Source organism: Ctenocephalides felis, unplaced genomic scaffold (genome assembly GCF_003426905.1).
Source record: "Ctenocephalides felis isolate EL2017-DRISC unplaced genomic scaffold, ASM342690v1 CF-g0.4_SCAFFOLD_01886, whole genome shotgun sequence".
Classification (NCBI taxonomy): domain Eukaryota; kingdom Metazoa; phylum Arthropoda; class Insecta; order Siphonaptera; family Pulicidae; genus Ctenocephalides; species Ctenocephalides felis.
Window position 1 is genome coordinate 48744108 of NW_020538040.1, and position 16162 is coordinate 48760269.

The 16162-nt window shown below is 28.0% G+C and overlaps 1 protein-coding gene across 1 annotated transcript; it reads right to left on the bottom strand.

Moving 5' to 3' along the window:
* Nucleotides 1-5881: 5881 nt before the first annotated feature.
* Nucleotides 5882-15827, bottom strand: LOC113378279 (sushi, von Willebrand factor type A, EGF and pentraxin domain-containing protein 1-like). The gene is made up of 13 exons (XM_026618805.1): nucleotides 15707-15827; nucleotides 15495-15636; nucleotides 14124-14186; nucleotides 13364-13554; nucleotides 13095-13268; nucleotides 12842-13018; nucleotides 12592-12753; nucleotides 12305-12429; nucleotides 12077-12227; nucleotides 10919-11117; nucleotides 10530-10778; nucleotides 8086-8162; nucleotides 5882-5927 (listed from the first exon to the last, which is right to left on the bottom strand). Exons 1-13 carry the CDS (start codon nucleotides 15825-15827, stop codon nucleotides 5896-5898), a joined length of 1863 nt encoding a protein of 620 aa, XP_026474590.1. The 3' UTR covers nucleotides 5882-5895.
* Nucleotides 15828-16162: the final 335 nt, after the last annotated feature.

Sequence of the window (16162 nt, forward strand, 5' to 3'; positions counted from 1 at the left end):
AATCAAATGTATTTGGCTCAAATACAAAAACAATTTGAAAATATTAAGACATAAAAAGAAATAAATTTGTATATTTTGTTGATGAAGCGTATATAGTTCCGAAACGTCTGATTTTGAAAAAAGTCCTTGTTTTTATTTGAATTTCTCGTTCGGAGCGGAGAGTTTTTATATTGCTAAGGAGAGTCTTTTCAATTGAAATTTCAAGAAGATTACATTTTAAATTAGTATGTTTAAGTGCATTTTAAGATTGTAATGAAGTTGTAACCTTCGTGCATCGTTTAGCATATAGAAGGCTGTATCTAATGAATACAAATAATGTTAACATAGAGAATGAGGTAGGATTATTGCATTATACACTTAGATTAAGAATTCTTGCTATTATGCAATAAAGCAGCAACAAAAGAATTTTAACACTCACATTGTTAATCTATAATTGTTAACTGATAATCGTATACAAATTTATGTAAACTAAAAAATAAATATATTTTTTAATTTTTCAGCAGTGAATAAATTAACAAATTTGGTTTTTTCATATATATTTCATACAGAGTTTTATAATTTTTTTAAGTTCGATTTCTACGTTTTATTGATTGAAGTGAGAAGTAAAATTAACTATCATATTTTAAAAAATGATATTTGTACGAAACTAAAACTTTTTTGTTCTACTTTTTATTCTTTTTTTTCAAGAAAGCGTGCCAGATCCTTGTTACTTTAAAAGGTAATACAAATAATGGAAGATAGCAAAAAATTAACCCTTTTGCTACGAAATTACAATAAAAGACTAGAATTCTCAATAGTTTAATTCATCGTTAGTAATAAATCTTGAAGCAATTGCAAACACAACATGCCGTCCATGGATGACATCCGTACACACAGCACGTCATATGGATGTCGTGCAAGGATGACAATCGCAGCGAAGGATTGAAACCTTTTAAAAATTAAATTATTGTTACGTTCTTAATTCGATTAAACTGTGTGTAAAATAATCACTGAAATTATTAAATTATTTTCCACTAATAGTCAGATCAGAAAATACATTATATATACATATTTTAAATTTCTACGATCTCTAAGTTAATCAATAATTAATATTTAACTTTATTATTATGCTTTAAAAAAATATCATTCGACACTTTTCTAGCTTTGTCAGATTCACAGTCATCATCTTACGTATATTCGTATACGTATTATTTTGTTTATTTTATTATTACTGGGATTTTTAAAAACAGATAATATTTATATACTCACTAATTGATATTAGTCAGAAATGTTTTGGACCAATGCACGTTGTGATCAAATACTGGGATTTTCTGAAAGAGTTTTTTACTTGGAATAAATGTGGTTTAATTTAAGTCATAGTTTATAATAACTTGTTTAAATAAACTGATCAATTTATTATTCTAATTTAAATTTATTAAATTTTGAATGACTATTAAATAATATTATAGTATTATAAACTAAGTTTTATTATTTTTTTTCAATACTTTAACCAATCAATTCTAATCAAAACGTTTTAGGAAAAAAACATTTATTCGGATGATTTGGATTGATAGGTAATTTAAGAGTTTATTTTTATTGGGATTTTTGCATGTCACGACAAAATACTCAAATATATCTCATTCAATTGCCACAAAAATAAATTTTGAAAAAAAAGATCTTTTGATGATATGAATTCATTGAATACATGAATACTTGAATGTATTTTACCATAGAGTAGTAGAAGTTTTAATTCTAACCGGTAATATTAAATAAATGTAAATTAATTTTATGTTACAATAACATTTTTACTTCAATCCAAGATTTAGAACTTTATAATGTTGGTCATTGTAGTCGCCAATTAAGTAATAACAATTCTTGTAGTTCAAGGTAAATTATTACAAAACAGACATACCTGTAGAAAGTTGAACATCAATCAACGACCGGTTATTGCACCAGAAACATGCTTATCATTATAATTTAAAATCTTTATATATATTTAAAGAAATCAAAATATGAATTACCAAAAGTAAAAGACTGAGGGTTCTTCATCTCAATGGTAACCGTTGTAATTACTATTACAATTTACTCTGTACAAGGTAAACAACCTGTTTGTAATTTATGGTATGTAAATATTAAATTGTTTTTTTTCTAATTGAGACTTTTTAATATATCATGTATTGCAATTATGACTTTATGACATATTGACACATGTTTATCATAATTAATTTAAAGTTTTTTCCACGTATCTGCATCACATCATCAAGAAATATATCAATAATAGATACATTTTAATTCTAATTATTTATTTATGACTACGCAATCGTAACATAATGTCGTTTAAATCAATTTGTAATATTAATTGATCTAGATAAGTCGACTGATTTATATTAATTGAAATAATTTTAAACGTTGAACGTTGTGTTGTAATAAACGTATCCGGTTGCATTAATGAGTATTTTCATAAATTATATTGTTAGTAAATCTTATTATAAGTTACAAATCATGTCGGATTTGCTTCGTACTTTGGTAATAGATGAAAAATTTAAAACCGTTTGTCAGATATAAGTTCAATGTGATAAATATAATTTTTATAATATATAGGTAAATACAATCAAATATCAAGCATGCAATTTCAAACTAGTGGGGTGCATGACATCGTGCCTTAAGGCAAATTGCTGGAACTTTCCGTACCGTAATTAAAAATGTTGATACGGCACCCAAAAAAATTTACACAAAATGTGTACACATTATTAAAATTTCTATAAAATATCTGTTAATTTGATGTACATATGTCCAATAAACATTTTTGACCGCCAAATGACATTTTTTTAACTTATTGAGTCTTATTGAATCCATAACCGCTGAATTTGTCTTCCCAAAAATTTATTCAGTTCTTCATTTTGTTAATACTAGTAAAATGTAAAACTGAGTTACCGTTTTTGGCACTTTTTGACCCCTATCTTCGGAACGGCTATACCTGCCTTCGCCAAAAGCTAACTAGCACGTCTCCTTATCAATACGAATCGAATTATTCAAATCGGTTGATCAGTGTTCCCGAAATAGACGAAAATTTGTATCCGCGGACATGCACACACATACACATACACACACACATACATCCATGTTTTCTAAGGTATGGCAAAATATTCAGAAACCTTTGAAACGTGAGATATATACAAATTTTAATTTTCGATTGTTTTGCAATTACTATAACATACTCTACGGGAAGTTAAAAAGAAGTCAATATATGCGCTAAGAGTTGAACAAAAATGATTAACCGTGTTATTTTTTTTTTAACAGCAATCATATATTATATGAGGCAACTCATCGGTTAACACTTCTTCGACGATTGCATCAGATTATATTTAATAAATGCCCTCGAAGGGCATCACTCGATTTTTACTAGAGATTATATTTGGGATTTAAAACCTTAAGTGGAAATTGGATATCATGCTGCTTTAAATCAAGCTAACCGTGGTTGGGATCGCTACCGGGACTAGATTGTGCTAATTCCCTTAATCTCTTACGCCACGGCGGGCTCAGTAGCAGTGTTAAACAATAAATTTGATTTTTTTAAATGTTTTTTTTTTAATGTATAACCTTATGTAATTCTATTTAATAATAATAATAACTTTAATAATTTATTATAATATATTTATCGCCTTACCAAATTAATCTTACTGTTCCAATCTGTCTTTATCCGCGCCATGTTTGTCATAGTAATAAAATTTATTACATGACAATGGAAGTATGATTACATTGTTATATATGTTTCATATGTGTAATTGCATTTGATAATATTTTTTCCCAAACTGCAAGTCTATTTCATATGCACAAGTTCTGATATAATTAATTAATCACACGATCCACTCATTTATGAGATCAGACTTATTTTAAAGTGTCCTCATGACTTTACCACAAATACTAGATTTCATGTCAGATTTATTAGAAATTTATGATCGATTTATTATTTGTGTTCTTCCACAGGAAATATATCTATGTTTGGTATTGTCAGGTTGTTACTTATGTAATAAGACAGGGAATGTCAAAGTTTGGTACTATGTATTGATATCAGAAAGTTAGACGTTATGATGAGCTTCGGATTATAGCCAAATTTAAAACAACTTGCCGTAGATAATTTTGAACTTAGAAGTTTTTACATAAGTCATATAAATCAATTATAGTAATATATTTTGGCAGATGAAATTCTGATATTATTTACTTTATTACTTATATTAACTTTGCAGCTAGTTACATAAACTTCCTGATATCTGAAAATAACCGGGAAGATCTTCAAATAATGATTTGTTTTGTTTTTTTTTTAAATTTTAGCAAGAAACAATACAATTCTAACAAATAACATCTTTCAATTAGGTTTTAATTTTTTTTTATTGGATTGGAATTTTTTGAGGATCAGATTAGGAAACCACTTTTACCAATAAAATTCGGCACCGATTATCTCTTCGACCAAATTTTGCTTGCTGCACAATTATGAGTTATAATTGACATAATAAAAAATTTTATATGAAATACAATGATTAGTGCAAACTAATAAAAAACTTTACTTAGCAATTTACTTGGAGGTATAATAGTATAATTCCTAAAAGTTTTAGTGCCTTTAAAAATTTTTGTCCAATTTCATCTATTTATCATAGTTGAAGTATGGATTCAATATATCAATAATATAATTATAGTATATTGAGGAAATAAATTAATAGTTTATTTACCCATCAACATTTTGTATTGGTGCTTGTATGCTAAATGAATGTAAGGATATTTCTCAAGCAGAAATCTCAAAGATTTAAATTTGATATGTAATAAATATATTGTTTATTGTATTTTTAAGGAGATAATTTTCAGTAAAAATGTTGTAACAAAATTGTGTAGTTATTAGGAAATTTTAGTACGTGCAAAATATTCATTTTTGTACAATATAATTGCACGTTTTCAGATAAAATTTCATAAAACATCCCAAAAGTCACGTTTTGAAATTCTCAATCCTATTTTTTTAAAAATATTTTACTCCATGCGTGACGGAATTAAAACAAAAATGTTTTATCCATATAAAACTTTAATCTCAATCTCATTTGTTCTCGTACACATAACAATTACATAATCAAATATTTTAAATACATTTGTCTTAGAATTATACTAAAATATATAATACATAATTGATGAACACATTCACAACGCTCATCCATGCCTTTTTCCTATATGTATAAAAAGTTACAATATAATTTTTATTAATAGTTATAATATAAAATATAAGTATCATTACAGTTATAACAATTTTTATATAATCTATACATATGCGACATTTAAAAGTCGCTTATATAAATGCTAACTAAAATTTTTGCATTCTCCTATTAATAAAGACGCTGTAAAATTCGAATAAATAATACATAAATCTTATAGTTACGTGATTGTGGTATTGACACAGAAAATAAGTTAAATTAAGTTTTATTTTTCATTTGTGGAATCTACGGTCGATCAATGTTTTTAATTTAAGACATATAATTTTATTTTTCTATCAAATTGGCACTTTATTATTGTCATTAATAATTATTTATCATCTGTATTAATTTCGATAAAAATCTAACGCAATAATATTAATATTTATTAACAAAAACGTGACCAACCGTAAAGACACGCAATTGTTGTCAGTAGAATCAAGCAGATATTTTGCAAATAAAATCTGTTTGATTCTAACAAGACGAAAAAAAAAAAACAATTAAAACATTCATTAACATATAATATCGTCATGTAATTTAAAACTATACACTGAGTTAAAATTATATCTAATCATCAAACGATTTACATGCATTGTAAAATTAATTATTGACTTGAAATGTCATTTTATTTGTTTCATTTAATTTGACCAGAAATACATTTAATTTGAATGGTGCGACGTGTATTTCACTGACCTTCGCTGTCACTATCGCTTTTATCTGAAATAAATAAAAGTAATAAACTTAATTATTATAAATCATCTGTGTTAAGAAGTATCTAGTTAACCCTTTCGCTACAGCAATATTTTTTGCAGGAATGACACTGCTTTACGGTACACCGGCCGCCCAGTAGCACTTAGCAGACACAACATATTTCGAGATTTTTTAATCATTATCGATAAAAATTGATTTGAAAATTGTAAATTACGCTTGTAAAGAACTAGAGATTACAATGACAAATAGGAATTCTGAATTACTTAACTCATTATCAGAGTGATAAGTCTTGAAATAAAGGATGTTGTCTAAAGGCGACACCCGTATATACAGGTCAGCATAAAGATACAAAAGTGTAATTGTCGTCCATAGACGACACGAGTGGTCATGCGGGTGCCGCCTATAGGCGACGCTTGTAGCGAAGGAGTTAAATTATATATTTGAACCATTATTTGATATGGAATATTACGATATTATATTGGCATAGATAAGGAATTGAACACAACTTAATATTGCCCATTGATAAAAAATAAATTTGAATATGAGAATAATAATTTATTATATTACTACAAAAATAAATTACTTTAATGTTTGATTTGGGTACTGTATTCTTTTTACGAGAAAACATGTAGAATTGTAGTTACACATTTTTTATTATTAATTTTGTATATGCAAAAGTTGTGTGGTTCCATTAACATATGCGGATTACTTATTTGTTTGGAATAATTTAATTTTTCAATAAATACAATAATAATACACCGACAAAGATTGTGATAAAAAAATATTATAATATATAATGTCACGTGAAATATACAGATTTAAAAAAGTTGGCTTAAAAATTTGAATCTTTGCAATATTGAGATGATTATAATTAAAATATTATTCTTTCAAATAACCACATCCATCAATTTAGTTTTAATTAGTCTTTGCGTTTGCGAGAAAAAATGCATTAAAAATTATTTACAAAAAATATATTATTTAAGTTGTTTTATATCACACATTTAAAACAATGTGTCTTTTTATTTTTATATATACATATGTAATGATAAATTGTTTTTAATTCAATTTCCGTAGAAGGGATGGTATGTTGTAGGTTTATTTATTAGTTTATAAGCGAATAAATTATGAATACTATACCAATATGATCCTGTATGAATAAAATATTAATACTTACATACTATTATTAGTGTGAGTGTAATATACACTTTCAAATTTTATACCAAACATAAATTTACTACTATACGGAGTTAAAAACCTCCGGAAGATCGTCGATTTATATATAAAGGTGCTTTTTAAGATGAGGTGTTTTTTTATAAATCATCATGGAAGTATTTTCTCATTGAATTAATTTTTAAACATTGAATTATTGTAATATAGTATTTTATCAATTTGAAACAAAATTAATATCAAAATTGAATTTACAGAAAGTGCATACGAAATGTAAATGTTGTATTAGTATATATTTATAAATCCTTCTCCAAAATTAAACCAACGGTCTTACGATCGCACAAGTCCAATCAAATGTGATAAGATGCTAGTAATAATAATTTATATTTAATTATAATTTTTGAAAATTAACAGTAGCTAAATTATTTCATTGTTTTCATAGATAAGATTAATGTGCTATATCACTGCTTCGTCAATCATACGTCAAATACAATGTCTTATATATATTATAAACACTTGAAACTTAGAAGATATTTATTAATTATTTTTGAGTATACAGTGGAAAATTTGGTCGAATTCGTTTGAATGAATAGAATACATCTGATACAGAAAAGAAAAACAGTTTTTCTTCTTTAACTTCTGTTTTGATCACTTCAGGTTTCTGATTACGCTTCTGGTTTCATAAGAAGTGGTTAGTATCATCAGCATAGTTTCAAAATATTCATTGTATATTTTATTGCATCAAGGATATAAAAAATAACAAACAGAAGAATTTAGTTTCAATTTTAGATTATATTATAATTCCTTTTGAAAACACTAGCAATTTGTTAGATTTTTCAGCCGCACCAAAAATTTTGTAGTCAACCGTAAGACCGCGGATAAGAAAGCTTTTCACCCGTTTTATAGTTAAAATTAAAAGCAAAATACACCCATCAAAAGTACCTACGATCGTCCGGGGCAGTGCTTTAATTGTACGAAGTTGGAGTGTCTAAGTCACCTTTTTTTCCTGTATAAGCGTGTCTCTTCAGTCTGTCGTATAAATCATCCTTTGTCCCATATATGCTAGCATTCGATCTGAAAGGTAAAATTAATTATGGAACAATTGGATTTTGATGATAAAATATTGTTTAATCATCGTGAATCATTCAATTTGTTCAAATTTCCAATAACGATGATAACACTTTGTTTTATGCTTACATCATCAAAAATTCGAAAACATTTTAATAATTTTTTTTTGTTCATTTTTGAAAAGCACATAATAGGTATTTTTTTTAAAGTAATCGGAACTACGTGTTCTTTGAGTAAAATTGTTTCACTAACTTCTATATACCTAACAATAAAGAAAATTATTAAAATTATGGCTAAAATACATGAAATTAGTAAATTTCTAATTTCCAAGCTAGAAAAAACGCATAGACAATATCATCTTTATAATTACCTTCAAATTGAAATAAAATAGAATGGCATAAATTGGTGGTCAAATAGAAATATATAATTTTGAATAGATTTTAGTAGTAAATAATATAAGTATATACTAGTAATAAATAAGTCTTTGTAATTATCAAGGAATAAATTTTTATATTTTTTTAATTTATTCAAAAATTGTTCGCTTGTTACGTATTCAAATATATAAACGCGTAAACGCTACACCATTTTTTATCTGCTGCAGTGTAACGCTATAATAAAAGTTTACTAATATTTTTTTTTGATTTTTCTAAGCAACAATTTGTTATCACTTCTAACAATTCAACCCATTTTGCTACAAGAGTGTTTCTTTAGGAATGACTCTGCTGTACGAGTCAGTAAACCGCCCAAGTATTTGCTACCCAAAATATTTTCTAATTCTCCAATCACTATCGACAGAAATCTATTTAAACTTAAAAAATTACTCTTCTCAAAAACTAAAAATTACAATAACAAATTAAAATTCTCAATATTTTAAATCAGAGTGATAAATATTCAAGCAAAATTTGTCACCCTGCATGTCGTCTATAAGCGATATTCTCACAGGTAGTCATTTGAATGTCGTCTATGGACGACGCTTGTAGTAAAAGGGTTGAATATTAAATTTAAAAAAATATACTAAAAATATATAAATTAAGAAAAAATAATGTCATAGTCATAATGACCGACATGAAAATTAGGGTGAATGAGAGGAGCGTGTGAATTAACAAATATGATACTTTACATTAATCATTTGTAGCGATAAAACCAGATAAAACTCATAAATTATAATAGAGCAAACTTGATTATTATAATAAATAGAACATACTCGTAAACTTAATTTTATTTTGCAACGTAATCCTGCTGAGTTATTTGAACTAACAATGAGTTCAAATTATATGAAGTGGCACTAAAATAATTTAATAATTATTTCAATTGCACAATTATATCATTTAAATATTTGCGCAGAGTCACCATTGATAAGAATCGTTCCATGCAAAATGTTTGAATGTAACGATTACAAAATGTGCAATCAAAGTGCTTGTTCACAGCGATCGTAAAGTCAATTTTGATAAGAAAAGATTTAGAATCTCTTTAACCTCCAAAACACATTATTCTAATTATAGATAATAATCGAGTATTTGCAGGTAAAAATGAATAAAGAGCAATAAAACAATTATAAAATACTAATAATAAACGATCAGAGACGGCTTGCAATATAGGCGAAGAGCTGGTGCAAGACTATACAATAATAATTTGAATTTAAAATACAGTTTTTGATAGAAACTTTTAAAATTAAAATTTGATGTATTCGAAAACAAAAAAAATATTGAGTAAAATATAAATTAGCCCACGATTACAAATAAGTATTCCCTAAAATAATTTGATGTATTCAAAAACATAAAAAATATTGAGTAAAATATAATTTAGCCCACGATTACAAGTAAGTATTCCCTAAAATAATTTAAAATCATATGGTAAAGCGTTTTTCTTTTCAAAATTATACAAATCAAATCCAAATAAGTAGGATTTTCATATTCTATGCAACTCTCAAAATGTAATTCTACAATTTCTCAAATGTTTAATCGACAGAATTGAATGCATTGCGCTAGTTTTAGTCTGCAATTATTTATCTAACTAATTCTTCTCTCAAAAAAAAAATAGTATCTTACAAAATTTGTACAAAAATATTTTTGTTTTACGCAACGATGATAAATAACTCCAATTTTTGGTATTTTTTCAAAGTGTTTCGATGTCAATTTCATGTGCATTAATGAGTTGATTGGTGAAAGAGAAATTATTGTTTAGTATATTGATTAATATTTAATTAAGCTATGCAATTATAATGCATGTTTAATAGCAATAGCATATTATTAATAGCTATCGGCTTACGCCATGTATTATTTTATTTGCTGATCCCACCTTAGCTTTTTGTAGCAAATCAGAATAAATCCTCATTCAAAATGTTATCGAATTGTATATTAATATTTTAGTTACCTGGCCAGACTGTTCATCTTTCCGTTCATTCCATTATGAAGACCGTCTTTCATATAAGTTTCGTTATAGAAGTTCGGCATTTCCCAACCATCTTCTTCGTCATCGTAGTAATGGGCATAAGTCGAATGGTGAGATGGGGCGATCGATTCGGCGTAGGGCGTGTGGGCTCCATAGTAGAAGTTGACTTGGGATCCGTTCTGATCGGTGGCAGGGCTTAACATCTTCTTTGGTTCCTTCTTGCGAGAAGATCTGAAGAGGTAAAAAAAACATAGATAAGTTGCTGAATTAATAGTTAAACAAATTGGTTTCTTCTTGCGAGAAGACATGAAGAAGTAAAAAGAAAAAAGACTTGGGTATGCACCAGCTGAAGAACATGTAAATTAGTATACCTTGCGCAAATCATCCAAACGAGCAGGACGATCAAGATGACGAATATAACGGCACCAGCAACTCCTCCAGCAATGTAAGCAAACTCAGATTTCTCCGTGCAGTGGCGTCCAGTGAAACTTCCAATGCATCGGCAGGCGGGTGCACCTCGAGCGTCCTTGATACATTGACCCTCGTTCTCACAGAATCCTTCGCAGACATCTAGAAAATAGATAATGAAACTAATATTAATATCATCCTGTTATTAGAATATTTAGTACAAAAATATTTTAACTTTCTCCATAATACCTATAGTTTCGTTTCTACCGATGTACATTAAACAGTAATATTTAACCACGTGTCTAATTCAAATAGGCTGGCAAACTAAAAAATATTATTCGCATTATATTTGTTTAATGTATGTGGGCAGTATATAAAACATATGATATCATTTCACCTCATGAGATATATGCTAATTGAATATAAAATGCCTTATTATTATTTTATAAAAACATCAGTGTTCCAATACATCATTAAACCGACGCATTGCTATCATTTGCATGTTTTAAATAAGTTACATATAAACATGTGTGTCATGTGATTCGAGATTTTACAAATTTGTTTTTAACATAGTGTATCAATATAAATAATATAAATAAATCTATAAGATATTGACGTTGCTAGTATGAATGCATAATTTGATTCATATTTCAAGTTTTCATTATATTTGTGAAATAAATATTATCAATGATGTCTGACGTATTCTAATTAATATGCATATTGAAACAATAGCAATATATATTTTCTTTGCAATGCAAATAAGTTCAATAAAATTCCACATGATTTAATTAACTTACTTATAGCGGAAGATTAATTAAAGCAAATATCTTATAAATATTATTTTGACAAAAAAATAGAATATTAAGATAATAGAAAAGAATACCAGTATGTTGCAAATAAGTATGATCAAGTGGAACGTAGAGATATAAAAAATCTCGTTTATTATTACGCGAAAGTAAGAATTTATCATAAATTCTCGTCGTATTAAACTACACTAACTAAAATTTTGTGAAAATCGAAGAATCTCATAGTAAGAAAAGTCAAGGAAAAATACTATAGAAGAAAATAAAGCACATATATTTCCAATTTGAAAAACCATCTTAAATATTTTTTTTATTTACCTGTGCAAACTTTGCCAGTTCCGTTGTATCCAGGCTTGCATTCACATTTGAATTCACTTGTTTCCGGAATAAGTAGACAATAGGCGTTGGTGTCGCAATGCATGTCCGGACCGCTCATGTCGCAAGGATTCGTACATTCAGCACGGCTTGTCTGAAAATAATACAATGTAATGCAAAAAAATCATAGTATTTTGGTTCAAAATATGATTATAATAAAGTTTAACTAACAGCTGCTGGTCCTTTGGTGCTGGTATTAGGTGGGCAAGGTAAACAAGATGTTTGCTGTGCTTCAGATTGATAGGTGCCTTTGCGACATTCTATACAGCTGTTCAATGTTCCGTTCAAATATGATCCTGAAAATAAGAAAAAAATCTATGATTAGAAGCTTATTAATGCTTAAAAATTATTTTGTGTCCAATATATAATTTTTTGCGTAAATAAAATTCAATGATTTTATTTTGTAGCCAATGAAATGATTTATTGGCAAATTTAATGCTTTCAAAATCAATTATTACCAGGTGTGCAAACGGGTAGTGAGCATTCTTCAACGGCTGATGCCCCAACCTTCAGTGTCGTTCTTCCTCGTGGACAGCTCTGACATGCTGGTTGAACGCCCTGGGTCCTGAATGTTCCGCGTGGACAAGGTTCACAACGTCCTTCAATTCCCAATTGTAGTCCTAAAATAAAAATAAAGATTTAAACATTGTATGTAATAATATTTGAAATATTTTTTCCGTTGTTATACATTAAATTCGAGTTAATTACCTGATGCGCATTCATCTCTACATTCGTCTCTCGATGTAGCATCTGATGTCCTTGTAGTTTTTCCAAGTCCGCAAATCTTGCAAGCGAAAGTTCCTTCTTCAGGTTGGTAGAAACCGTGGCCGCAATTTCTGCACTGACCTGCTTCTTGGTCAAAGAATTTTCCAGGGTCACAACGCTCTGTTGAAAAATAATATTTTAGTAAAAATCTTTTACTCAAAAAAAATCCAACCAGTTTTCTCAAAACCCTTCTTACCTTTACAATCTTCTACAACTCTGGCGCCTGGTGAAACAGTTACTCCTGGTTTACCCGCAATGGACGGACATGCATAGCAATGCATCTGGCCAACCTCGCTTTGGTACATTCCGAGTGGGCAAGGAATACATGATCGAGTATTTTTATCGTAGAAAGTACCAACAGCGCACGGAACTATAAAGAATTTAAGATTTAAGATAAATTGATGTTCCAAAATTATAATTGTTTTATATACATATATTAATAAATAAATAAATGAGGTTGCTTACCGCAATCAGGAGCTACTACAACTCTGCCTTCAGGACAAGCATAATCCGATTCTAGTTCAAGAGATGCTGGATCAGGAACAGTATTTGGCAGAATTTCACGTACATCAAATTGATCTTCTTCCAAAATTAATTTTTCAAGAAGCCTTTGAACGTTGGAGCGTTCGTTCGTGTTGGAATGGATTACTGGATCGCTGGTTAGGTAAGAATTTAAATTAATATACTAATAAGAATGAATGCGGTAGACAATTGTTAAACAAGCAACATAAAGCCATTTTTGGGTTTGTCTTTTATGTTAGTGTTGTTAATTCATAACCTGGCTTTTTACCTGAAGACAAAATGTGTATTAAGTCAGTTTTATAAGTGAATGTTGTATTAGTCGCAATAAATATTTGAAACTGAACTAGACTAACATCATTTAAATTAGATTTATTATATTAGAATAATATACTTCCAATATTTAATTATTGCTTCGGGTTTTAAATATTTGTTATAAAAAATAATACTTGTTAGTTCAAACTCAAAGTTTAATAAATTTAAAAAAAAACTGATAGTATTTACAAAACTATCATAGTTCAAAGCATTAACGTAGTAATTTTCCATTACAAATAGTTCGTGAAAATAATTCTGTAGGAAATGAATTGTTAAATAAACTCATATATACATACAAGCATGCAATAAGATAAAAGATAAAGCACATTAATATAATACAAGCAAGTTGAATTATATATTAAATGAGTAGATCGTGAAACGAATTTCTTACTTGACGGCAGGGAATGAAATTTCCACGTTATAAGTGTCGCTGGTTTGTCGGCCTTCTCTTGGACTTGGAGTTTTTCTACACAACACAAAAGAGCAAGAATACACATGACACATGCTATTAAGGATACAGATTGAAGACTACTCGAAGAAATGCTGTCCGATAACCGACAATTTTCGAATTAACTCAAATATATTTTACAGTATAGTAGTAAATTAAAATTTTCTCATTTGGGTGTTTCTAAACATCCGAACGCATAAAAAAGTCTATTAGAAATTGTCATAAACATTCAAAACTGTGTATAGAAATCCTTACTCAATCACTATTTCACTATATAAATTTCTAATATTCAAAACTGTGAAATATTTTCTTAATTGGTATTATTTTGGTCATTGAAAGCGATTTGGAATTATCATCAACTGTAATCTACATAATTTACTAACAAACTTTCATTGATTTAGTTATATTTGTTCAATTTACTATAAATTAACTAATAAATAATTATTATGGTATTCATATAGTTAACTATATGATTTAGGAAAAATATATGAGTTTTCTCATCGCTATGTGAATCCAAAACAATGAGGTTGTTAATTTTTTGGTACATGAATTTTACCGGAGTACAAAACTAAGTAAATGAATTTTAACTAACTATAATGAACATTTTGAACTAAAAACTAATATGATTCTATTCATATTGTATTTGTATGAAAATTGCGAATACTTTTGCGAGTGTTATCGAACAACATTTGTAAATGAAATACATAAATAATGATAATATGATATAGAGAACACAAATATCTACACACTAAAATTAAATTACAAGTGTTGAACAATGAAATAAACTTTGCGAAATTATTATGATAAATTATAATCATAAAGAAAAACACATAAAATGCATAAGTGAAATGGAAATTGTGCTAAAGAAATAGTTTTTCAGAATCTACTGTGTTGTTTGTTTTTGTAGTGTTTGGGTTTTATACACAAATAATGCTACATTTATATATAAGGTAAATACAGATAACTGCAAATTATATTTGGATACTGATTTATATGACTCTTCATCCCAATTCTTCTATAAAATTTGGTAATAATACCATGCAAAACATTTTTTACTAGTATACTCAAAAATATTTTGAAAATATATGGTAATGATAATAATTAACTACGTAAATTAACTAATAAAATAATATGTTCTCAATGTTCTACTAAACTAATCATGTAATTGATTATCAAAATAATTGTATAGATTTTATCAACTTAAATATTTTAGATATTTTTAATTATTTAATAAATGTTTTCAGCGCATAACTTTTCCTAATTTCATACATTCATCTTTAATACATTTTATATATTTAAATTTTAAAAATGTACTCACTTTTCACTGGTACTAAGGCCTCGATTACGTAGGTGCCACCGTCCTGATCTTCTTCCCTATTTTGAGCTTGCCTTGTCTGTCTGTTGGCACGGTGATCGCATTTTACGTTGATGTTAAGGTCCTTACATTCTCGTGTGCCTAAATTTTTTCATCAAAAACGTGTTAAATTTAGTCTAAATTTAAGAAAACAAAAATTTTAATTTAATACCTTCTACAGCATAAGAGCAGAAGTTCCAATCTCTATTCAAATGAGTTGATGCATTACGAACTTTCTGTCTAAGAACTCCTTGACCGGCTTCATTGCAAAGAACTGAACTTGGGAAAAGCATAGATATCCTAAATACTCTTTGAGCTGGTTTCGATTCTGAACATGCTGGTAGATCATTGGTAGTGCTGGATTATTGGTTGGTCTCCAGAATCCTTCACCTCCACAGGTATAGAAAGCTGGAACTTCTTGAGAGAATTTCAAACCTGGGTTGCAACTGATCTCGCACACTTGAATTGGCCGCCTGCGCCCCAGTCCTTACATGATTGCGTTCCACCAATTGGATCGGCAAGTTCGGGACAGAATTCAGCTAAAATATAAAATAAAATAAATATTTCTATTTGTTATCAACTATATTTTATATGAGTTTTTTTTTTCATATAAATAGATGCTTACACA

What these genes read in the sequence shown, in the direction of transcription:
- LOC113378279 (XM_026618805.1), bottom strand. Translation starts at nt 15,827, where the DNA reads ATGCTTTTCCCAAGTTCAGTTCTTTGCAATGAAGCCGGTCAAGGAGTT. An exon ending in TTAGTACCAGTGAAAAGTGA is followed by an intron (nt 14,187 to 15,494) that starts GTACATTTTTAA and finishes AAAAACTCCAAG; the next exon opens with TCCAAGAGAAGGCCGACAAA. An exon ending in TGTAGTAGCTCCTGATTGCG is followed by an intron (nt 13,269 to 13,363) that starts GTAAGCAACCTC and finishes AATTCTTTATAG; the next exon opens with TTCCGTGCGCTGTTGGTACT.